Genomic DNA, 22,082 nt, shown 5'->3' on the forward strand with positions numbered 1-22,082 from the left:
ATGTTGGCAAGGGTCACGAGACGGCGCAGGCGCAGTGTACTACTCTCTCCTCGAAGTAAACAAGTAGGAGGACCCACGATCTCTGTCCATCAACTCGTGATCCAGGGAACGCCTCCTTGGCTCTCTCCATATTTTATACTGGCATCGAAGCCAATATTGTGCCATTTTCCTGGCGGGCAAGCCACGGCGGCGCGGCGGGAGCCATGTTAATGCGGGGCACCACCATCTCTTTGCGGGGCGGGACGGCGAGGTGTCGGAATAGCGGAACAAAGGAAAAGGTGAGAGGAGCTGTGTAGCGCCGGAGGTGGCGAGGGGCTCGGGATTAGTGGCGAAGGCGTCGGGCCCCTGGAAACGATGTCCCCTAAATTTCTGAGTCACCGTGGAAAGAGGGCTGAGCCACCATTTTTAAGCTGGGCAACCGAAGCAAGATATGCTACCATATTGAATCCTTGCCAGCTTTGTGCTGAAGAGCGGGGGTGGGGGAAGCTGGCGGAGGCAGAGTCCACATGCTTTATAGGCATCTGAAGCCATACTGACTACCGTCGGGACGCTTGCCTTCGCTTATCGTCACGTGTGAGCATGGGCAAACTGGAATGGCGTAGCTGAAGTCGTTTGCCATCTTTTCCACGAGCCCCCCACCGTTGTCACTGCTCACCGCTTGTAGAAGAAGCTTCTGGTTGCTATTTTGATTTGGGGCATCCAGGATAAGGGAGGCGGAGTGTACACAATGGAGGAGGGGCAACTGCACGGAAGTGACGTAAGAAGCCGCCATGCCTTTTGAGGGCGGCGACGGCGCCTGGCCGGCCATGCTGGCTACGGGCACGTGAGTGGAGGCGGCGTTGTGAGCTGGGGTTTAGGGAGGACCTGGCTTTCCTTAGGTTGAGGGGCAGTGGGAGGGCGTGCGGCCTTGGGAAGGGTACGGCCTGCGTAGGTCAGGGGGCAGTGATCACCTTGTGACCCTTGGCTGAGTGCTGAAATGGCTAACGCTCAACCCCTCGTGTCTGACTCGCGACGATTGCTAAACCAGCTCGACTTCGGTGGTGCAAACGGGCTGGGACCCTCACATTGACGGTGAACCACGTCCCTGCGGCTGTGTTTGGGGGGGTCGCTGGTGGGTGAGGGGTGCCCCTGGGCGGGACTTCCGGTCGTATCCTCACCCGGGGCGGGATTTCCTGTTTTCTTCCTAGAGAAGGGGCCTGGCTGGGCCGCGGGCGTGGTTCTGCCCCCGGGCCGCAGCCTCTGGTGGTGGGAGCCTCCTCCGTCCTCTGCGTCCCGTGCTCCAGCCGTTTCCTTCCCTGTCTCCCGTCACACCTGTCCTGGGAGGCCTGCACCTTCCCGCTGGGCAGCTCCCCCTTGCTGGTCTGCCCCTGAGTCGCACCTCATAGGCCACAGGCCTAGGAGGTCCGAGTAAGTCGCCCTCCTTTGAGCCGCCTTCAAAAGCCACTCACCGGGTTTTCACACCGCTACTGGAGCTAGCCCCGAGAAAGAGTGCAGAGGAACTGGGTCCTAGCATCCCTGCTCTCCTGTGCTCAGAGAAGTGAGAACCCAGCCTAGTAGCATCCCAGTTGTGGCATCTTGGACTAGCCATCTGTCTTGCCCTGATCCTTATGTTTCCAGTCTCCCTCATCAACTAAGGAAGGCGGGAGACGTGGGCAGGAGTCACTCTGCCTCCTACAGCTGTGGGTAGGCCTTGAGGCTCAGCAGCCGGCATAACCGCTACAGCTCATCCCTGTGTGTAGCGGGTGTCTGCAGCTTCCTTCTTCTCCATGGAAAGATGGGGAGGGGAGTGTAGTCTCTGGAAGCAGTCTGGGTTGGAGCTCAGGATTAGTAGAGGACTCCAGACACAGACCGCCCGTGTCAGTGGTTAGTCCAGCTGGCTAGTCCAGCTGGCGGAACACTCAGGATCCACTCTGTGGGAGTTTGGAAGTGCAGTGGCCACTGCTGCTTCGTACTCTAGGAAGTGCGAGGTTGGTCCAGCGTGTGGCCAGCTCTCACCTCAGTGAGTCAGGCTGGATTTTTGAGTGTGAGTGACAGAAGAGCTTGCAAACTGCCTTCAGATTTCAGGTTCTCTTTGCTGCTGTCCTAGTGGACCTGAAGCCCTCCAGTGGTGAGGTGCACACTCTGTCTCAAGGAGGGTCCTCAGCTGTCCACACACTCTGGTTAGTGGGGAAGAGACACACAGTGGCCCATGGTCACACGACAGGTCATTCGTGTGGGGACCGGGTTCCTTGCCCTCCAGGAGTTCCCCATGTGGTGGGAAAGCGGGCAGCAGACTAACTATCCCAGCACTACAAGCTTTACAGAGCCCTAAACAGCAGGGACTGAGGAAATGTAAAAGCCAGTGGTGAGACTCTGAGCACAGAGCAGCTGGGTTCTCCTTTGCCCACCTTCAGCCCAGAGCTAGGCCCCGTCCTAAGAGAGTGACCCTAGCCAGGCAGTAGTGGCGCACACCTTTAATCCCAGCACTCGGGAGGCAGAGGCAGGCGGATCTCTGTTGAGTTCGAAACCAGCCTGGTCTACAGAGCGAGTTCCAGGAGAGGCTCTGTCTCGAAAAACCAAGAGAGTGACCCTGAAAGCCCAACAGGAGGAGCGGGGGACATCTCCCTCACCAAATGACCTGAAGGCCAGTGAGCTGACTGGCATCCATCTATCTGGTCCTAGAAACTCTGGAGGGCGGAGCTCCACTGTAGTGAAGAGGACCTGTTGGACAAGTGAGGGACGGTGGTCTAGCAGCGGCCAGGGCGCTGTGCTGCAGAGACTGAGGAAGTCACCTGTGGCTTTCATTGAGACCTGTCTCTGTGTCTGAGGCTGATCAAAGCCCCGACAGTCCTGCCTCAGCCCCTGAGTGTTGTGATTTCAGGCTCACATGTACTAACGCCTCACATGCCGTGGAGAATGTGAGTCTTCACAGACTCATCAGGCTGGGTGTGTGGTGCCCCGCACCTCTCATCCCCGCTCCTTGGGTGGAGGAGGAAGGAGGGTTGCTAAGACTGCGTACCAGCCCTGCCCTAAAGGCGGACAGACCGGTGCAGCTTAGTTAGTGTTTGCCTACACTCATCAAGTCCAGCGCCACATAAACCAGGTGTGGGGTGTGCATGTGCAACCCCAGCACTCAGGACCTCAAAGTCACCTTTATCCACATAGTGAATTTGTGACCCGCCACAGTACGTCAGACCCTGGCTCAAAAAAAAATAGGAAGAACCCAAGCTGACATAACCATAAACCAGCTTGCCTACAGTGCTCATGGTCAACAAAGATGAAGACTCTTGTGTGGAACAGGATGGGGTCACGAGGAAACCGAGGGCTGACTTGATGGTGGCTAGCACAGGTCCAGGGGAGGCCGGTTTGGGAAAGGGGTGGAGCTCAGCTGGGACAGGTGCATGCCGAGGGGCAGTCAGCCCTCAGGGTGGGGAGGGGAGGGGTGGCAGCAGCAGCGCCGCCTCAGCCTCTGTCCTGCTCTGGCCCACAGGGCGCGGATGGCGTCTGGACGGCCAGAAGAACTGTGGGATGCCGTCGTGGGGGCCGCCGAGCGCTTCCGGGCCCGCACTGGCACAGAGCTGGTGTTGCTGACTGCAGCGCCACCACCGCCACCCCGCCCAGGGCCCTGTGCCTATGCCGCCCATGGCCGCGGGGCCCTGGCGGAGGCCGCCCGCCGCTGCCTCCACGACATCGCACAGGCACACAGGGCTGCTACTGCCACCCGACCTGGTCCCCCCCCAGCACCGCAGCCGCTCAGCCCTGCTTCCAGCCCTCCACCTCAGCCAGCCCTGGCCAAGGATGATGAGGAGGAGGAGGAGGATGAACCCACCGAGACGGAGACTTCTGGGGAGCGGCTGGGCGGTAGCGATAATGGAGGTGAGCTGGGGGGTTGGTGCAGGGATGGGATTGGTGGATGCTTGTCCTAACGCATCCTTACCACAGCACCGTGTTGGACAGACGTCCCCTTGCGGGCCTCTGGTCTGGCCAAGGAACTGGAGCATGGTTCTCTGAGAGATGCAGGTGTCTCTGGGAAGGAAGGGGAGCGGCTGCTGGCCCTTTCGTGAAGGGTGGAGAAGTTTGCCAGGACCAGAGGAAGCTCCAGGCACTCTTTCTTTACATGGCGTGTTCGACTCAGGCATGTCCATGTACTATGGAGTCCCACTTTGGGCACTGGATTTAGAGACTACTGTAACCACAGGGCTTTGAGGGTGAGTAGGCGCTACTCATTTGCTATCATTGCCCACTGCTGGCCTCCTCATCCTTCCTGAAGAAACCAGCATGTCACCAAGACTATGAGCTCTGAGCCGGGCGGTGGTGGCGCACGCCTTTAATCCCAGCACTCGGGAGGCAGAGGCAGGCGGATCTCTGTGAGTTCGAGACCAGCCTGGTCTACAGAGCAAATTCCAGGACATGGTCCAAAACAATACAGAGAAACCCTGCCTCGAAAAACCAAAAAAAAAAAAAAGAGAGAGAGAGAGAGAGTATGAGCTCTGGAGCCAGGTGGTATGGCCACAGGGTCTTTCGTTTGTTCCCACCTTTTTTTTTTTTTTAACTATTTTGGTATACATTGTCCCAAGCAGATCTTAAAAGGGGTTCTGTGTTGAAGACTGTAGTGGGCACCTGATATGGAATGGGCCTGAGTGACCAGACAGTAAATGGAGTGTTGAGGCACAGGGACCAACTGCAGGACCTGTCCCACTCACAGGACTCTTCATGATGGATGAGGATGCCACTCTCCAGGACCTGCCCCCCTTCTGCGAGTCAGACCCGGAGAGCACAGATGGTGAGGATCCTGGGTTGTCCAAGCCTTAGGAGGCCAGGCTGAGGGGAGGGGGACGGCAGCTGAAGTCCCCCTGTGTCACAGACGGCAGCTTGAGTGAGGAGACCCCGGCCGGTCCCCCCGCCTGTCCCAAGCCCCCGGCTGCAGCCCTGCCCACCCAGCAGTACGCCAAGTCTCTACCCGTGTCGGTGCCAGTGTGGGCCTTCAGGGAGAAGAGGACGGAGGCGCGATCGTCGGATGAGGAGAACGGCCCGGTGAGGGGGACAAGACAGGCGGATGGCCCAGAGTGGCGTCCTGCAGGGAGACTCCACTGCACTTTAGGAAGAAGGACCCTTGTTTGCTCAATATTTTTGGTGGGAGGGGTCAGGTAGGGAAACAGCTCAAGGTCAAATTAGTGCCCAATATTCCTTTCTCCCAACACCATTCCGTGTGGCCCTCAGGCTGTGCTGGCCTGATGTGTCCTTCACAGAAAACTCCCTGAGGCAGAGGGGAAAACAAGGCACTGAGAGGGGGACACATGACTTCCTCCCTGTGTGACGCCCCGCGGGGTCCGGCCGGGGACCTTGGCACCCGAGCCCCTGTTCCTTGGCAGGGCCTCGGAGAGGGTGGTGGGAATCGGAGTGTTGGGGCCTTAGCCTGCTGGACCATCGGGCAGGAGGGCTTCCGGGAGGTGGCGCCTGCGCCCTGAGTCACCGAGCGGGTGCTCCCTCCGCAGCCCTCCTCGCCCGACCTGGATCGAATCGCCGCTAGCATGAGGGCACTGGTGCTGCGGGAGGCGGAGGACACCCAGGTCTTCGGGGACCTGCCGCGGCCGCGGCTCAACACCAGCGACTTCCAGAAGCTGAAGCGGAAATACTGAGCGGGCAGAGAAAGGCGGCTGTCCGCTCTGGCATTGGGTTTTCGAGCCTGTCTCTGCCCAGCGACGGGACAATTCTTTATGGGGCCGGCTCGCTCCGGTTTGGAGTGGGGCTAGTTTTAAATCGCTCAGTGGGTCAACTCCGTTTCTTGCCTAGCAACAGAAGCTTTACCCGCATATCCTTGGCTCGTTGCCCAGGCGCGGGGCGCAGCTGCGGACCCAGGTGGTGGCCCCGCCGATGTCCGGAGAGTGGCAGGCCGCCCTTCTTGAACTCCCCCATCCGATTGGCCCTGGCCGCCTGGGGGCGTGGCCAAGCCCTCCCGAACCCAGAATTGGTCCGAGGCCTTGAGTTTGTTACACTACTAGGGCTGGGTTTTTGTTGTTTGTTTTTTTGACACTTGTATCCGGTTCCCCACGGGGATAGTCCGGTCCTGCTTTTTTGCGTCTGACGCCCCCATAGGTTCCACCCAACTACAGCCTGTCTATCAAAGTCTGTCCTGTACCCAGGACAGTACCAGCTTCCTGTTCCCCGACCCAAACAGGTGCCTTAAAGGGCCCTCTCCCACCCATGGTAGGGGGCAGGGGGCTTCACTCTCCGGCTCTGGTCCCGGGTGCGGGAGAGTAGGGTGGGGGCCAGGACTCGGGAGGGGCGCTCTGAGATTAAAGTTCAACTCTAATGAGTGTGGTATACTGTGTGTGGATGTTACTCTGGGGCTCTTGCTCAAAGAGTTCGGGTTTGAGTCAGCATTCTCAGCTAGTTAAGGTGAAAATCTGGTTTTCAGAAGCATGATGCTGGGAGTAGGTGGAAAGCCAGGCCGGGAACATCCATCTCTCACTGTTTGAAGGGCAGGGGTGAGTGTGGGCTGTGGGTTACCTTCAAACTAGTCATGAGTCGACTCCCTTTCATTGCTTCTTTTGAGGCAGTTTCACTTCGTGGCCCGTACTGCATCCTTAGTCTTGATGCAGGGTTTCCCACCTACCCCAGCATGCCCAGCTTTAGTGCATTTGCCCCAGGGGGTGGGAATGAGCATTCCATTTTACAGCAGAGCCCAGCATCATCGACGCAGAGGCAGAGCGATGGGACCACAGGCTTCGAATGCGAGGGACAAATGCCGGGTTTTCTCACTGTCTCAGAGTGTAGGCTTGCCTGGTGGTGCACACCTGACCTTCAAGCAACACGGAGATCGATTTAGTCACAGGAGTTAATGTCAACCCTGCCTCAAAGAACAAACCAAAGCTAGGCATGGATGGTAGCACCCACTTTTAATCCCAGGACTTGGGAGGTAGAAGTAGGTGTGACTACTTCAAGGCCAGCCTGATTTGCAGAGCAAGTTCCAGGATACCCAAGGCTACACAGAAAAATGCCTTATCAAAAAGGAAACAAAAGCCGGGCGTTGGTGGCGCACGCCTTTAATCCCAGCACTCGGGAGGCAGAGGTAGGAGGATCTCTGTGAGTTCGAGGCCAGCCTGGTCTACAGAGTGAGTTCCAGGACAGCCTCCAAAACAATACAGAGAAACTTTGTCTCGAAAAACCAAAAAAAAAACAAAAAAAAAAAAAAAAAAAAACGCCACCACTGGTCAGGTGTGGTGGCACGTGCTTTTTTTGTTTGTTTGTTTGTTTTGTTTTTTTTTTTTTTGTTCTTCGAGGCAGGGTTTCTCTGTATTGTTTTGGACCATGTCCTGGAATTTGCTCTGTAGACCAGGCTGGTCTCGAACTCACAGAGATCCGCCTGCCTCTGCCTCCCGAGTGCTGGGATTAAAGGCGTGCGCCACCAACGCCCGGCTTGGTTTTGTTTTTCTAAACAGGGTTTATCTGTGTATTTTTGACTTGACTGTCCAGAAGCTCCACTGTGGAACAAGTTGATTCTGAACTCAGATCTGCCTGCCTCTGCTTCCCAAATGCTGATATTTTTTTAAAGATTTTTATTTATTATTATTAATTCACTACAGGTGGTTGTTGGGTGGGAATTGAACTCAGGACCTCTGGAAGAGCATTCAGTGCTCTTAACCTCTGAGCCACCTCTCCAGCCCCGGAATACTGATATTAAAAGCAAGCGCTATCGCTAGGTGGTGGCGGCCCATGCCTTTAATGCCAGCATTCTGGAGGCAGGCAGATCTCTCAAGTTCGAGACCAGCTAGGGTGTTGTGGAATAATATCCAAGCCTAAAAATTCGTCTGTGCTGAAGATAAGCCCAATTGGGCTCGTTGACAGCAAATTTTGCCAATAGAGGCAGGGGGCAAGGAAGGTCATGGGACCTTCACCCTGGTTCCCTGCTCTTCCTCACAAGCAGCTATGTGGCTGTGGCCTAGGCTAGAAAAGAGGCAAGGCAGAAGTAGGGGGGACTGCAGTGCGGGGTGGGTGTGGCCTCTGCAGGTAAGTGACCGCTCACCTATCCCACCTCTGCCCTGCAGGCCCGGGAAGTGATCTCTGATGGGATCGTATTTCCGTTTATCTTTCAGATGTAGAAGGGTCGACATTGTGACATTGTTTAGGTCTTCCCCTGAGAAGCAACTGTAGCCCTGGCTGACCTGGAGCTTGTCATGTAGACCAGGCTGGCCTCAAACTCAGGAGATCCGCTTGCTTCTGCCTCCTGAGTGCTGGGATTAGACAGGTGTGCCACACTACACTCGGGAAATAATTTTAACCACACGGCCACATCCTGAGACCCGATCTCACCAAAACAGAACAAAACCAAGTAATTGCAGTGCAGGGACCTAGTGCCCACAGACCCAAACGCCCCCATCATCCGGGGCACTATGAGCCGCATGCTTGCGGGTCAGGAGCGGCGCATGCACTATGGGAGGAGCCAAACCTTCCGGCAGTCTTTCCCACAACAGTGGTGAGTTTTGGAATGAATTCCGAAGTGACCTCAACCGTAAGCCATACTCTCTAGCTACTTATTGGAACTGCTGTGGTAGCCTGGGAAACGTTAGGCCCGCCCATGGGCAAGGGGCGGGTTTCCGGAGCGGCTCTAGTGGGAAGGCAGGACTTCCGGTAGCGGACCGTAGCTGGCTGCCAAGCGAGCTCGGCGGTGACTCCGTTCGCCTTCGCCACATCCCGGGATGTCACAGCTGGGATCCCGGGGCCGCTTTTGGCTGCAGAGTCCCGCCGGGGGACCGCCCCCTATATTCCTGCCGTCGGATGGCCAAGCCCTGGTCCTCGGTCGGGGACCCCTGACCCAGGTGACGGACCGGAAGTGCTCCCGAAATCAAGGTGGGCGCGGGAGTGAAACTGCGGCAGCGAGAGCTGCAGGGAAGCTGGTGCCTGACCAGGAGTTAGACAGGGCTTTCGGGGAGGGACAGAGCGGGTCCGGGAAACTGTCACCGGATGGAGGAGGACGCTCACAGCAGAGAGACGGTCTCTGGGCAGGATCTATCAGGCCGTGCCCAAGACCTGATCTACTCAGTGTGTCTTATGGAGCAAGCCGACCCTACAGATTAAAAACAAAACAAAGCCTACCCTGGGCAACCCTCGGGTCTCTGACAGTCTTAAGGACTCTGGCCCCAGCAAATGTAGGTCCTGGTCCTATCGAGAAATAAACTGTTTTGGGCCGGGGGGTGACACACCTGTTATCCACGCACTTGGATGGTAGAAGTTTAAGGCCAGCCACCAGTGTGTGGCGACTTGTAGGCTATCCTGGGCTACTTGAGACCAGTGTTGGAGGGAGGAAAGTGTCTTTTCCTCCAAAGTGCAAGATGAACTCTGTAGCTGGCCACGCCCCTTACGTGATGTAAACCCTGACTCCATCCCCTTACCCTCAGTGGAGCTGATTGCAGACCCTGAGACCCGGACAGTGGCAGTGAAACAGGTACCAGTTCTCAGCAACGGGTAGCAAGGACTTTGGGTAAGGGGTTGAGGTGGATTGCAACCCTTCAGAAGGTTGGTAGGTACTCCCTTTTCCACTGTGCCAGACTGGACGCCTGTGACCTTTCCAAGTTCTCATTAGCAGCACAAAATGAATAGGTGGGAGATTAAAGGTCTGATGGGAGATGGGGTATTGGAATTGGTGGGAGGCAGGTGTTCCTGAGGAGTTGGAGCCGACCCTAGTTCCTCCTTTCTCTGCAGCTGGGTGTTAACCCATCAACTGTTGGGGTCCAGGAGTTGAAGCCAGGGTTGTCAGGCTCTCTAAGCTTGGGGGACAGCCTGTATCTGGTCAATGGCCTATACCCCCTGACCCTGCATTGGGAAGAGATTAGCACATCGGGACCCCAGCCAGATACTCCACCGTGCACTCCTCCGGGGGACCCAGCAGACGGGGAGGATGCTGAGCCTCAGAAAAAGCGGCAACGGAAATCATCCCCTGGCTGGGAGAACTTAAAGAAGTTGCTGGTGTTCACGGCTTCTGGGGTAAAGCCTCGGGGCAAGGTGAGGCCATTTAATGCAGACTTTGCTGTGCAACCCTGGGTTAGTCTTACCAAAGCCTCTGAGCCTCAGCTGTTTGCTGTGAGCTGAACTGAGCTGCAGGAGACAGATCAGGCCCTGTAACAGTGATGATCAGACCTTCTTTGGATGTGTTTATGGGCCACTCTGAAATGATTAGGCCACAGAAAGTGTGGGGTCTAGTCCCTGGTTGGGCACTCAGCCAACAAACAGTGAGCTTTAATTTTAAATGTTTACTCGTTTGTTTATGTGAGCCTGCATGATTTTATGTGTACCACATGCACACCGATACCTGCAGAGCCCCAGAACATTGGGTTCCCTAGAGCTGGAGTTACAGGCAGTTGTGAGCCCCTGGTGTGTGTGCTCTTAACCACTGAGCCGTCTTTCCAGCTCCTCCAACAAAGACGTTTGCTTTCTGCGCTGATAATCTTCCAAAGAGATGCCCAGGGAAAAGGGGAGGGTGAGACACGGATCTCCGTTAAAGACTGGAAAGGGGATCAGAGGACACAGGATCATTGAGGCACTGCTTCCCTACCTCAGCCATGCACACCCTGGGACAGCTTTCCTGTTCTAAGGGTGATGATCCTGTGTGAGGAAGGTCAGAGATGACAGTGCTGCTGTCCCTGTGTTTGGTGACACCAGGTGGCAGCCTTTGACCTCGATGGGACTCTCATCACCACGCTTTCTGGGAAGGTCTTCCCCACTGGCCCTAGTGACTGGAGGTGAGGTCGGGTGTGGCAGGGCTGGGAGCCCAGGTCCTCCTGGCTGTACGTCATTGCTACTTCCCACCAACTTTAGGATTCTGTACCCAGGGATTCCAAAGAAGCTCCAAGAGCTGAATGCTGAGGGCTACAAGGTACGTGGTGTGTGCATGGATATTCTCTAGGACGCCAAGAGCTATAGGGTGCGGGGCCTGTGTGCATGTGTGTACATGAAGACATACATGTTTGTGTAGAGAGTTCAGGCTGAGCTGTGGTGAGGAGCTCCAGTGTGTCCTTGTCTATCCCCAGCTGGTAATCTTCACCAACCAAATGGGCATTGGGCGAGGGAAGCTGCCAGCAGAGGCGTTCAAGGCCAAGGTGGAGGCTGTGTTGGAGAAGTTGGGGGTCCCATTTCAGGTACAGCCAGAAGGGACACTGAGGGGCTGTGCGGAACAGGGACCCAAAGAAAACATGCCAAAGTGTGAGGTGGAGGCCCTAACCGGGGTCATGCTGACAGAAATGACCTTGGAGGTCCTAAGCCCGAGGGCAGTGTAACTTGGCCACCTCCTTAGGTGCTGGTGGCAACGCATGCCGGTCTAACCCGAAAGCCAGTGAGTGGCATGTGGGACTATCTGCAGGAGCAGGTGAGCATCCTCCTCACCCCTATGTGGTCACCCCAGCCTGGCCCCTGGTGCCCTTGTTCCTCCCTGGTCCTTGCCAACCTCCAGGCCCCGGCCGGGGTCTTGACAGCGTGCATTGACAGACACTACACAGTAAAGGTCAGGTTAGGGTGCAGGTCAAGCCTGTGAGAGGTTTGAGCAGTGTTAGATGAGCAGAGATGCTCGTGACTGAGGGGAGAGCCTGGCAAGTATCAGGGATGTGAGAAACTGAGAAGGACGAGGCCCAAGGGTAAGAGCCTGCAGATCAGGCCGACCCTGATTGAGGCCACAACCCAAGTGGGAAGAGCAGGTAGTCGGGGCTGCTGTGAGATGTTCACCCCCGGAGGCCTCTGGGGAGCAGGCGAGACACTCGGCAGCAAAGCCCTTGTGTGTGGGGATCTAGTCAGCCCCTCTGCTGTCCCATAGGGAGGGGCTTCTCACTGCCTCTCTTTGCAGGCCAACGAGGGCATGCCCATTTCCATTGATGACAGTATCTTCGTAGGAGGTAAGAGGAATAGGCTTCTGGGGTTGTCAGGAACCGTCCCTGAGCTCGGTGGTAAACATGGTCACCCTCCCTTACAGATGCAGCAGGGCGCCCAGCCAACTGGGCACCAGGGAAAAAGAAGAAAGACTTCTCCTGCGCAGACCGCCTGGTACACTGGGTGCTATCACCGAGCCCCCTTCATTCCTGCCCATGATCTCCCTCACACCCACCCCTGCTGCACCTCTGAACTCTTCTGTCTTTCCCCAGTTTGCCCTTAACATTGGCCTGCCCTTTGCCACTCCGGAGGAGTTCTTCCTGAAGTGGCCGGAAGCTGTCTTTGAGCTCCCGGCTTTTGACCCGGTGAGGCCCAGAGGGGAGGGGGAGAGGCCCTTGCTGGGCTCTGCAGGCTTACACTGCCACCCCCTTTGTTCCCACCAGAGGACCATCTCCAGCTCTGGGCCCCTCTACATCCCAGAGTCCAGCTTCCTCCTCAGCCCCAACCCAGAGGTGGTGGTCACAGTAGGATTCCCTGGGGGTAAGATGCCACAGCCCTACCTCTGGCACCCTTGGGGGTAAGATGCCACAGCCCTACCTCTGGCGCCCTTGGGGGTCTTTTGGGTCCTAGACACTGGCTTATGGTCACATTGCTCCACAGCTGGCAAGTCCACCTTCGTACAGGAGCACCTGGTGTCAGCTGGATATGTCCATGTCAACAGGGTGAGCGGGGCTGTACCCACCCTCCCGGAGCACTGTTCTGGGGGCGGGGGGGAGTTTGTCCCCAGAACAACTTGTGACCTGTCCTACGTCCCATAGGACACGCTGGGGTCATGGCAGCGCTGTGTGAGCTCTTGCCAGGCAGCACTGAGGCAGGGGAAGCAAGTTGTGATTGATAACACCAATCCAGATGTCTCAAGTCGGGCCAGGTACTGGAACGCCATGGTGTGGGGGGCGGGGCACCGAGTGCTGGGTGTCAGTGACCGCAGCACGCGCTCTCCACAGGTACATCCAGTGTGCCAGAGACGCAGGCGTGCCCTGCCGCTGCTTCAGCTTCTGCGCTACGCTGGAGCAGGCTCGCCACAACAACAGGGTAAGCCGCTCCGTCCAGGCCTTGTCCCCCATCTAAGCCCCACGCCGTGACCTCTGTGCCTCTTTTTGCAGTTCCGAGAGATGACCGACCCCTCGCACGCACCAGTGTCGGACATGGTCATGTTCAGCTACAGGTTCAGGGGCTCTGGAGACTGGAGGGTGCAGGGGGTGGGGGATGCGGAGACACACCCTCCCCAGGGGGCGGGGGATGCGGAGCCACGCCCTCCCCAACTCTCACTCACACCCCACAGGAAGCAGTTTGAGCCACCCATGCTGACCGAGGGCTTCCAGGAGATCCTTCAGATCCCGTTCCGACTACGGACGCACGTGGACCCGGCCCTGCAGCGGCTGTACCACCAGTTCCTGGAGGGCTGAACCCACAATAAACACTGCCACTACCAATGGCCACCTTGCTGGAGTGTGAGACAAACCTGCATGGCATTCTGGACCTGGGCTTAACACAAGGCCTGGGGACTTGAGCAGCCAGGGAGTCAGCAACAGGTGTCAGAACCCAGTTGTGAGTTTGGTCAGATACTGTAGATTCAATGTAGCAAAGGCTGTCACGTGGGTAACTGTAGCCTGATGAGCCTACCTTCCCATCTTCTCAGAGACGGTCTAATGGCACACGAACCCCAAGCTGCCTGACTTAGCAGCTCTGCACAGGGGTGGACCAATACTGTGTGACCTCTGGACATACCAATCTTGCACTGAGTACAGAACTAGACAGCGTGTGGGTTTGAAGGCTTTATTAGGGAAACATACAGGGGTGCAAGGACCATCCTTGGAGACCTCAGGACGCTGTTCTCCAGGTTGCTGGGCAGGTACAGTCCCCAGGAGCCCCTGCTCAGAAGCATCTGACCTGGGAGGCAGCAGGAGGGGGTGGCTTCTACTCGTGAGACTGCACCTACCCCTAAGGCCCGGGCACCTGTACTCTGCCAGGGACACAGGTCCCAGAAGGCAGTGCCTCATGTAGCAGTTTCCCCAATGCCAAGGCCACCCTGCTGCTTCCTGAAAAAATAAACGCTGCTCACCAGTCTCCACTGGGCCTCGTCTGGGACTGTGGCCTGCCCAGCCTGGGAGTCCACTAGCCACCCATCTGCAGAGAAAAAAGCCAGGGGGTTAAAAGTGGGCAGCCATGGGCAGGGCCCGTGAATGCATGCATGGCGGGGCCACCTCACCCCTCGCTGCTGCTGCTCCTGCTCCAGGCTTCTCTGGAGGACCTGCTGCTGGTTGGCAATGACACGACGGATACCATTGACGAAGTTGCTCTGGTCATGCGGGATGAGGCCAATGAAGATCTTTTTCTCCGAGGAGTAGAGAAGCATGAGCACACGCACCTCACAGGAGGCCTTGTAGGAGAAGTGCACACAGCCCGCCTAACAGCAGGCCAAAGTCAGCCACAGCTGGATCCCTAAAAGCAGGTCCCGGGCAGGGGTCCTAGGCTGCCAGGCATGTGGCCCCACCTTGAGCAAGCTCGGGCTGTTCCTCTACACTGGGGCAAAGGCCCAGGAGACTCACAGACCCTGGCTGTGTTAACAGTGCCGACAAGCAAGGGCTCCCCACAGATGTCCTGAGGGACCTCACTAGTCCAGCTCAGGGATCACCTGCTCACAAGGGAAACTGAAGCCCAAGAACTGGGAGCCACAGGCCAACAGCACACAGTGGTGGCAGTCTTGTGCTGAGTAGGGATGGGGGCCCTGCTGGTACACTGTCTCTCTCTAATGACAAGCTTGGTGCCTCGGTTCTCCAGAAGAGGTCACAGTCAGGGTGTGAGGGCTGCGGGGGACTGAACATGCAAACTTGCAGGAGGCCCACCCCACCACGGCTTCCACAGACAGCTAGTCTGTCTCCTCCTCGGTGCTGCCCTGCACTCACGAAGCCGTTGTCCATGATGCGGCACAGGCTCTTGAGAGTCTCCATGTCCTTGGTGAAGTGGAACTGCACCAGGCGTGAGTTCCGGAACAGTGGCACAAGGGTGGTCTGTGGGAAGGCCAGGAACACTCTGGAACCTAGCTCTGTGGAAGCCAGGCAGCAACTCTGCAACAGCCCACAAAAGGTCTTGTGCCCGCCCCAGCCTGGCGTCCCCTGACGCTCACCAGCAGCTGCTGTGGGATGAGCTGCATGAAGAGCCTCCGTGGCCACTGGTCTGTCCTCCTGCCACAGCAGACACGAGGTCAGTCACAAGGTCCTCCCGCGGGTCAGCACCGCCTCTGTGCCTGCCCATCCCACCCCACTTACAGGATCTCCCCCTGGTTCACGTAGACGTGGGATGGCAGCCATCGCTTGGACCGGCTATTGGGCTCAGGCCTGGGCTTTGGGGCAGAGCAAGAGGGCACTTGAGGGGAGGGCGGGGGCAGGCCACCAGCCCACACAGCGCCCGCAGCTCACCTCCTGCCACTCCATGACACCACTCCACGCCAAGAACTTGTTGTTGACGATCTGAACAGGTCCAGAGTGCACGCCTCCAGGGCCCACAGCCTGTGGGACAGGACACCGGTAAGCTGCCAGCAGCCCTGACCACAGCCCCAGTAGGTTGCAGACTGGTCCTGCCTCACTGCCAGGATCCTGTGCTCCCAAGACCCAAGACAGGGCTCAGCCCCTGGTGGTGTGGAGGCCCGCACTACCTTTAGCAAGCAGCTAGCAGGAGGAAGCCACGAACATTTTGGTCAGGTGCCAGAACACATGGTCACCCCTCCAGAGATTTTGGGCTTCTTGCCAAACCTGCCACCCCACTCCTGCTCTTCGAGGACTCTATATCCTCCTAGATGTCCCCGGAACCCTTCAAAGCCTATAAAGCTACTTTTCCCACCAAGCCCTGTCTGGAAACGCACTGCCTCTCCACACCAGTCAGAGGCTGAATGTGCTCCACCTGTGGGAGCAGGGCCAGGCTGCACTCAGTGGCACACCTGTTTGCGGGTGGTGATGACCTGCCGTATGGCATTGACAAAGCCACTCTGGTCATAGGGGATGAGGCCCATGAAGATCTTCTTCTTAGACGAGTACAGCAGCATGAGCACGCGCACCTCGCACGGGGAGATGTGGGGGAAGAGCATGCAGCCCGCCTGTGGGGACAAGGCTGCAGGTCAGTCACATGACACCTACCTGACCTGCCTGAATAGGCCAGAGGCCCCAAAACACAGCTCAATTAAGGCCTTCCCAAGAGTAGGTCAGTCACTCTTGGCTGCCTCCTCCTCTACCCCCGGTGACTATAGGGCAGGGACAGGTGGGAGCCAAGGACCCATATGGCTGAGTGTGTTCCTCTCTTCTCTACCGACCCCAGCCTTGCTGCTGACTTAATGGCAGGGGGAGGTAAGGCCCAGCGTGAGAACTGGCTGTTCTTGTTTGGACCAAGGTTTGGTTCCCAGTTCCCAGTCTTACACACAGTCCCATAGGATCTGTCTGTGCAGTACCAGGCACACACGTGACACACACAAGCCATAAAAAACCAAACTCAACACCAATCCTAAAATTTTAAAGAACCCAAGGCAGGCCACCGCCCATCTCAGGGTCCCGGCTTTCCCGCCTGTAAGACACAGCAAGAGCACACAGTGACTGCCCCTCAGCCATAACTACACCACACTAGCTGAGATGCCGGTCCCTCTGCAATGGGAAGACAGGCTGCCCCATCCTGTGCCAGGGTGTACAAGAACCTGTACCTCATTGGCCAGCCCCTCTTGGACTACCTCTCCAGACTTGGGCCCGGCTCCAGGATGCTATCCCAGAGCTGCTGCTGGCAAAAGGCTGTGGCCTCCCATGTCCCAGTTTGTGGGGCCCAGCAAAGGGACACATCCTTGGAGGTGGCCAAATGGGAGGGGCAGACCAACCCAAAGTAGAGCTGGGGATGAGCCTGGAGGCTAATCCTCCGCTTGCATGGGCTGGTGACTCCCTCCCTGTCCCACCACCAGCTGCGTCCCAGTGACCTCAGACTGGGTTCACAACAGTAGGGGCTGGCCACCACCAACCGTCACCAAGTGCTGCACACACGCACACCTGCACACACACGCACACACACGCACACAGGCGGAGACAGGAAGCACCATGCACTCTGGCCAGCCCATAGGCGCATGTGCCTGTCGCTTCACAGTCCATCTCCACCAAGGTCCTGGGATGGATGACCACTTAAGAGGTGCAGGAAGACTCCCATCAGGACAAAACTAGGTCCCACCCCACTGCCCCCGACCCCACTCACGAAGCCGTTGCCCATGATGCGGCAGAGGCCCTTGAGTGAGTCACAGTCTCTGTTGGTGAAGTGGAATTGGGCCAGCTGAGAGTTTCGGAACAGGGGGCCCAGTGTGGTCTGTGGATAACAAGGGCAGCCGCTGGTCACGATGAGGCGAACATGAGGGATCCGGGGGTGGAGTCTGGCTCTGGGGCAGGGCTTGGGTTATGCAGGCAGGGCCAAGGCTCGGGGGCACAGTCCCACGGGACTCACCAGCAGCTGCTGAGGGATGAGCTGCATGATCAGCTTCTGGGGCCACTGGTCCGTCTCCCTGCAGTAGGGAGTGCATCAGAAGCCATCCCCTGCATCCTAGGCTGCCCCGGGCTCTGCCCACTCCCACACTCACAGGTTCTCGCCCTGGTTCACGTAGGCCTGGCAGGGCAGGGTGCGCTTCAGCTTTGCTGTGGAGTCCGAGAAGGGTCTACGCTTCTGCAGGCAGGAAGGGGTAGAGGACTCAGCAAGGTGCCCGGGCCGTCTGTAAGGCAGCCTCCCCAGCCTGGGGTTGGGGCCCAGCCGCGCTCACCTCCTGCCACTCCAGCACGCCACTCCAGGCCAGCAGCTTGTTGCTGAGCCGGTGCTCATTCACGGCGAGGCCCCCGAGAGACAGCCCGGGAGAAGAGGGCCCAATAGGCCCTAGGGCCCCAAAGACTCGAGCACCTTCCTGCAGCAGAGGGGATGAAGTCTGAGGTCATTCAAAGCTAGGCCATGCCACATTTCCCAGAGGGGACATCCTCAGGTTCAGACTCAGTCCTCGGTACACACTCCAGGTTCCAATCCTGTCCCCAGCAGCCAAGTCCTCAAAGCAACCATTCCGGCACTCTCACCCTTAGACCAATCTGTCAAAAGGCTGTGGGCTGCATCTGGGGCCCCAGTGCTCAGAGCCACCCTAAGGCCACTGTCAGCCCCAAGAGACGACTCCCACAAAGGATGGCCTTCCCTGAGGACCCCAAGGAGACATCAACCAGAAACCAAGTAAAAAGACCATCCTGGAGAAAAATGGGGAGACTCCCAAAGTACCTTGCACCGTAACGTTTGACCTGAATGATGGTGCTAAGTGAAACCACCCCCACCCAGGGAACAAGCTAAACTCTTTTCAGCTAAAACATTGCCAAATAAACAAGTGGGCTCCTGGACCAGCCTTTGAACAGACAGACCCGTGCGTGCCTCCAGGCCGAAGACCCTTCAGATAACCGCGATCGAATCCGCTGCTCATTTCTAAGCTCATGAGTCCTTTATAGCCTGTGTGATGACAAACCAGAAAGCGTTCTCCCGGCGTCTTAGGTCGCAGACCAGCCTAGGTCTTCAGTTAACACTGCTGAGGAGCCTTCCTGAAGAACACAGGCCTGCAGCACCCAGCCCTCGGGATTAGAGCAAAGGGGCACCCGGGCTGCCTGGCCTGCTCACACGCTTTGAGACAACACTACAAGGGGCTACACGTGTCTGTGTGTGTGCCACCACAGTCGGGCCTAAAGGAAAACCAGGCAAACATACTTAAGGACCCAACGAAATCTCAAACTAAGTTGCTTATGATGTGTTTTCGCCTGCCCCCCACGGACACCTGTGTGCCCGCAACAGCAGGGGAACACACTAGAAGCAAAGAGCACAGCTAGGGGCTCTACTGAGCGTGGCTCCCAAGTTAAGCTGCGTCCACGCATGCCTGACTTTGCTGCGCACTGCACAGCAAAGCCAAGACACATCTGTGGGGACTAGACGCATCTGAGAACCCAAGGAGCAGCTTCAACACTAAGGGAAAGCTTCAGGCCTAAGCTGCGTTACAACGAGGGGTGTGTCTGCGTTCCGCAGGCGATCCCAGTGGCAAACCGCCGTGGGCAACGTCGTCACAGGGTACTGAAGTGGTCAGAGCCAAGCCAGGGAATAGCTCACAGCAAGTCAAGCATGCGCAGGTGTGGGCACGAGTCAACCATCACAATGGGCAGTTTTATTTCCCCCAAGAAAACCTCAATGTTTCTTGAAAGTGCGCACACGTTATAGTGTGGGCAGAGGTGACAGCCACACGAACCAACAGAGCTGAATGTTTACCTAGGTCTGCGCTCACCGCGGGGCGGGAGGGAGCGCAAATGGAGGGACTGTCCACAGTCGCCATCTGGCCCCGGGGGACAACGCCCCCGCGAGCAACAGCTGAGCGCCAGTGTACACGCCGGGCTCCTCCGCCGGCCGCCCCGCGTATTTCCAGACTCGGAGCCCGAGGACCAACTTTGCAATCGGAAAAACAAGCGCGCACGCCAAGCGCCCCCCGCGCGCGTGTGCAGCCGGCCGCGCGGTCAGCAGTAATTCGAACCCGCCCCGCCCCCGTACCCCGCCCCCCGCCCAGGCCGCCGCGCAACAAAGGGGAGAGCCGGGAGCCGACCAAGGGCTGATCCGGGACCCCGGTGCGCCCTCCCGACGGAGACCCGTGGGCGCTGCGGACAAAGGCTCCCGCCAGGGGAGGGGCGACGGGGCGGGGCGTGCGTGGAAGGCTCTGGAAGCAGACCCGGAGACTCACCATGGGAGGGGCCGAGCGGGCCCGGATCCGCGGGGGCTGCGGGCCTCGAGGACCGGAGGGCCAGGAACGTGAGCGCACGGCGCGCACGACCAGGGGCCGCGGTGGCCGACCGCGACCTCCGAGGGGGCCCCCGGCACCGGAGCGGTGCGGGGCACGGCGCGGGCGGACCATGGCGAGCGGGAGGCCGTGGGCCTCTCGGGGGGCTGAGGGTCCGCCGACCGAAAGGCGCGGGAGCGCGGCTTAGGGAAGACGCGGAGCGGGACCGCGGCGGCGGGGGACGCGCCGCTGAGGGGTCGCCGCGGCCGAACCACTGCAGCGAGCGGGGGAGCCCGGCTCCAACCAACGCGGAGCAAAAGGGGGAGCCGGCGCAAACCAACGACTATGAAGAAGGGGAGCGTGCGCTGAGAAACGCTGATGGAGAGCCGTGAGGGGGTGTGGCTGGAGCGTACCAAAGTCGGAGGGAGGATTTCAGACTTACATGACAAGAGGGAGAAACTGAAACGGCAACAGAGTTCGGGTTGGTGGGACGATACCAACTCTGCTCGGGGAAAACAAGGCGGTGCGATGGAACCTACCAATAGGGCGAGGGGTGGATGAAAGGCCCGGAGGCGGTGACGTGGCAAGGTGCAAAAAGGACTACAACTCCCAGCGGGCTTCGCGCGGCCTGGGCGGAACCTAGAGGCCCGAGGGAGCCCATTCGCTGTGGGCCCGCCCACTGTCCCCTGCGCCTTACCGCAGGTACCTCTGCTCCTAGTTCGTGGTCTGAAAGGACTGAGCGGTGTTATTTCTTCCTTGGGTTTTTCACCTGTGATATTACCTAACCTTGGAGTACCTGAGCTCAAATTGACTTACTCTGAGAAGTGCTTGGCGTCCTATCTACTGCAATGTTAGCTTATGTAGCCCAGGCTGACCTCGAACTCCGGAGCCTCCTGTCGCCACCACACACGGCTGTCACTCTTGTGTGCTAGGAGAAACTCTCCCTTGCCTTCTTTTAAACAAGGAAACCTATTTGTAGTCTACCGTGTTTGGCTGGATGATCCATACACTACTTTCGCCAAAGTTTATCTGGTCCCTCACAGCACTTACCACAAGCTACGGGCAGTGGGCTGGCTTTATTTAATCTCGTGTTTCATAGACAAAAAGAAAAAAGCTGGGAGGGGCTCAGCTGGTAAGGGTCCTTGCCTGCCCTCAAGCATGACAACCTGGGTTCAATCTTCCCAGCCCTCGTGGTGGGAGGAGCAAACAGACCCCTCACACAAATCCCATGGCACATTAATTCAGAGCTGCTCACGCTATAAAGTGACTTCAAAGCTTGATTGGGCAACTAAGTTAGCATGGCCTCATCTCAAAAGAAAAGATCGCAGAACCCAGGAGTACAGGTACACAGCAGTACAAAGACGTGAAGGGAAAAGGATCGGGAGTTCAAAGCCATCCTCAGCGACCTAGTGAGAGCAAAGCCAGCCTGGACCACACCCGACTGCGTCAGCAGCAGCAGCGATGGCTGCTGTAGGCAGAAGAGCCCAAGGCTGGCTGGCGCAGGGCACGGTGGCTGCAGTGGGGTTGGTGGCAGTCAGTGGCAACAGCTGGTTTTGAAGCTGACCCAGAGTGGGATAAAGGGTGAAGGGCAAAGCCAATGTCGCCTTCACTGAAGCAGTAAGTCAGACTGAAGAACAGGTGAGGCGGACCTGTCCAGGGGGAACTCTTTCTTTCTCCTTTTTTAAGAGAATGCCGACTTTATTTCTATATTATGTATAGTGTCCTACCTGCATGTCTGCCTGCAGGCCAGCAGAGGGCACCAGATCTCATTACAGATGGTTGTGAGCCCCATGTGGTTGTTGGGAATTAAATTGAGAACCTCTGTAAGAGCAACCAGGGCTCTCAACCTCTGAGCCATCTCTCCAGCTCCAGGGGGAGCAGTTTCTTATTTTTAAAGTTTTGTATTTGAGCCGGGCGTTGGTGGCGCACGCCTTTAATCCCAGCACTTGGGAGGCAGAGGCAGGCGGATCTTTGTGAGTTCGAGACCAGCCTGGTCTACAAGAGCTAGTTCCAGGACAGCCTCCAAAACCACAGAGAAACCCTGTCTCGAAAAACCAAAAAAAAAGAAAAAAAAAGTTTTGTATTTGTGTGTGTGCATGAGTGTTTTGCCTGCTTGTATACCTGTATACCACTTGGGCTTGCCTGGTGCCTGTACAGGCTAGAAAATGGCATAGGATCCCCAGGAACTACAGTTAAAGAAAGTTGTGAGCTGCCATGTAGGTACTGAGACTTGAACCTGGGTTCTCTCTGGAAGAGGAACGAATGCTCTCACCTCTTGTGCATCCCTCCAGCCTGTTTTTATTTTGGCATTTCTGACACACACACACACACACACAGCTCATTTGTAGAAGTCAGAGAATCACTCTTTGGATCCGGGACCCTTTAGTCCCAGGATAGA

General features: G+C 57.5%; 3 protein-coding genes across 13 annotated transcripts; 2 read left to right on the plus strand and 1 right to left on the minus strand.

Moving 5' to 3' along the window:
- Positions 1-66: 66 nt before the first annotated feature.
- Positions 67-6,292, plus strand: Akt1s1 (AKT1 substrate 1). 8 transcript variants are annotated; one of them, XM_013124190.3, is made up of 6 exons: positions 174-278; positions 518-823; positions 3,470-3,855; positions 4,685-4,762; positions 4,844-5,013; positions 5,475-6,292. In XM_013124190.3, exons 2-6 carry the CDS (start codon positions 771-773, stop codon positions 5,616-5,618), a joined length of 831 nt encoding a protein of 276 aa, XP_012979644.1. In that variant the 5' UTR covers positions 174-278; positions 518-770; the 3' UTR covers positions 5,619-6,292. The 8 variants fall into 8 exon arrangements, with proteins under 8 accessions (XP_012979648.1, XP_005084815.1, XP_012979644.1 ...); XM_013124194.3 differs by lacking the exons at positions 518-823; positions 3,470-3,855 and adding an exon at positions 3,415-3,421 and having other exon boundaries at positions 67-278; XM_005084758.4 differs by lacking the exon at positions 518-823 and having other exon boundaries at positions 141-278.
- A 2,206-nt stretch (positions 6,293-8,498) lies between these two features.
- On the plus strand, positions 8,499-13,962 carry LOC101830646 (polynucleotide kinase 3'-phosphatase). 3 transcript variants are annotated; one of them, XM_005084755.4, is made up of 16 exons: positions 8,565-8,829; positions 9,378-9,424; positions 9,682-9,981; positions 10,639-10,718; positions 10,795-10,852; positions 11,007-11,114; positions 11,270-11,341; positions 11,813-11,861; positions 11,939-12,009; positions 12,108-12,200; positions 12,279-12,375; positions 12,496-12,557; positions 12,654-12,763; positions 12,840-12,927; positions 12,999-13,060; positions 13,178-13,962. In XM_005084755.4, exons 1-16 carry the CDS (start codon positions 8,679-8,681, stop codon positions 13,299-13,301), a joined length of 1,572 nt encoding a protein of 523 aa, XP_005084812.1. In that variant the 5' UTR covers positions 8,565-8,678; the 3' UTR covers positions 13,302-13,962. The 3 variants fall into 3 exon arrangements, 2 of the variants coding, with proteins under 2 accessions (XP_040592138.1, XP_005084812.1); XR_005873352.1 differs by lacking the exon at positions 13,178-13,962 and having other exon boundaries at positions 8,499-8,829; positions 12,279-12,412; positions 12,999-13,053; XM_040736204.1 differs by lacking the exons at positions 12,999-13,060; positions 13,178-13,962 and having other exon boundaries at positions 8,499-8,829; positions 12,279-12,412; positions 12,840-12,981.
- On the minus strand, positions 13,658-20,026 carry Ptov1 (PTOV1 extended AT-hook containing adaptor protein). Of its 2 annotated transcripts, XR_002385980.2 has the most exons (13): positions 19,649-20,026; positions 17,669-17,806; positions 17,492-17,574; positions 17,359-17,416; positions 17,116-17,223; positions 15,833-15,988; positions 15,315-15,404; positions 15,165-15,238; positions 15,023-15,080; positions 14,802-14,906; positions 14,105-14,302; positions 13,958-14,022; positions 13,658-13,785 (listed from the first exon to the last, which is right to left on the minus strand). XR_002385980.2 is itself a non-coding variant. In XM_005084754.4 (12 exons), exons 1-12 carry the CDS (start codon positions 19,817-19,819, stop codon positions 14,011-14,013), a joined length of 1,251 nt encoding a protein of 416 aa, XP_005084811.1. In that variant the 5' UTR covers positions 19,820-20,026; the 3' UTR covers positions 13,658-14,010. The 2 variants fall into 2 exon arrangements, 1 of the variants encoding a protein (XP_005084811.1); XM_005084754.4 differs by having other exon boundaries at positions 13,658-14,022.
- Between the last annotated feature and the right edge of the window lie 2,056 nt (positions 20,027-22,082).

The sequence above is a fragment of the Mesocricetus auratus genome, unplaced genomic scaffold (assembly GCF_017639785.1).
Source record: "Mesocricetus auratus isolate SY011 unplaced genomic scaffold, BCM_Maur_2.0 Super-Scaffold_100054, whole genome shotgun sequence".
In the NCBI taxonomy this organism is placed as follows: Eukaryota; Metazoa; Chordata; class Mammalia; order Rodentia; family Cricetidae; genus Mesocricetus; species Mesocricetus auratus.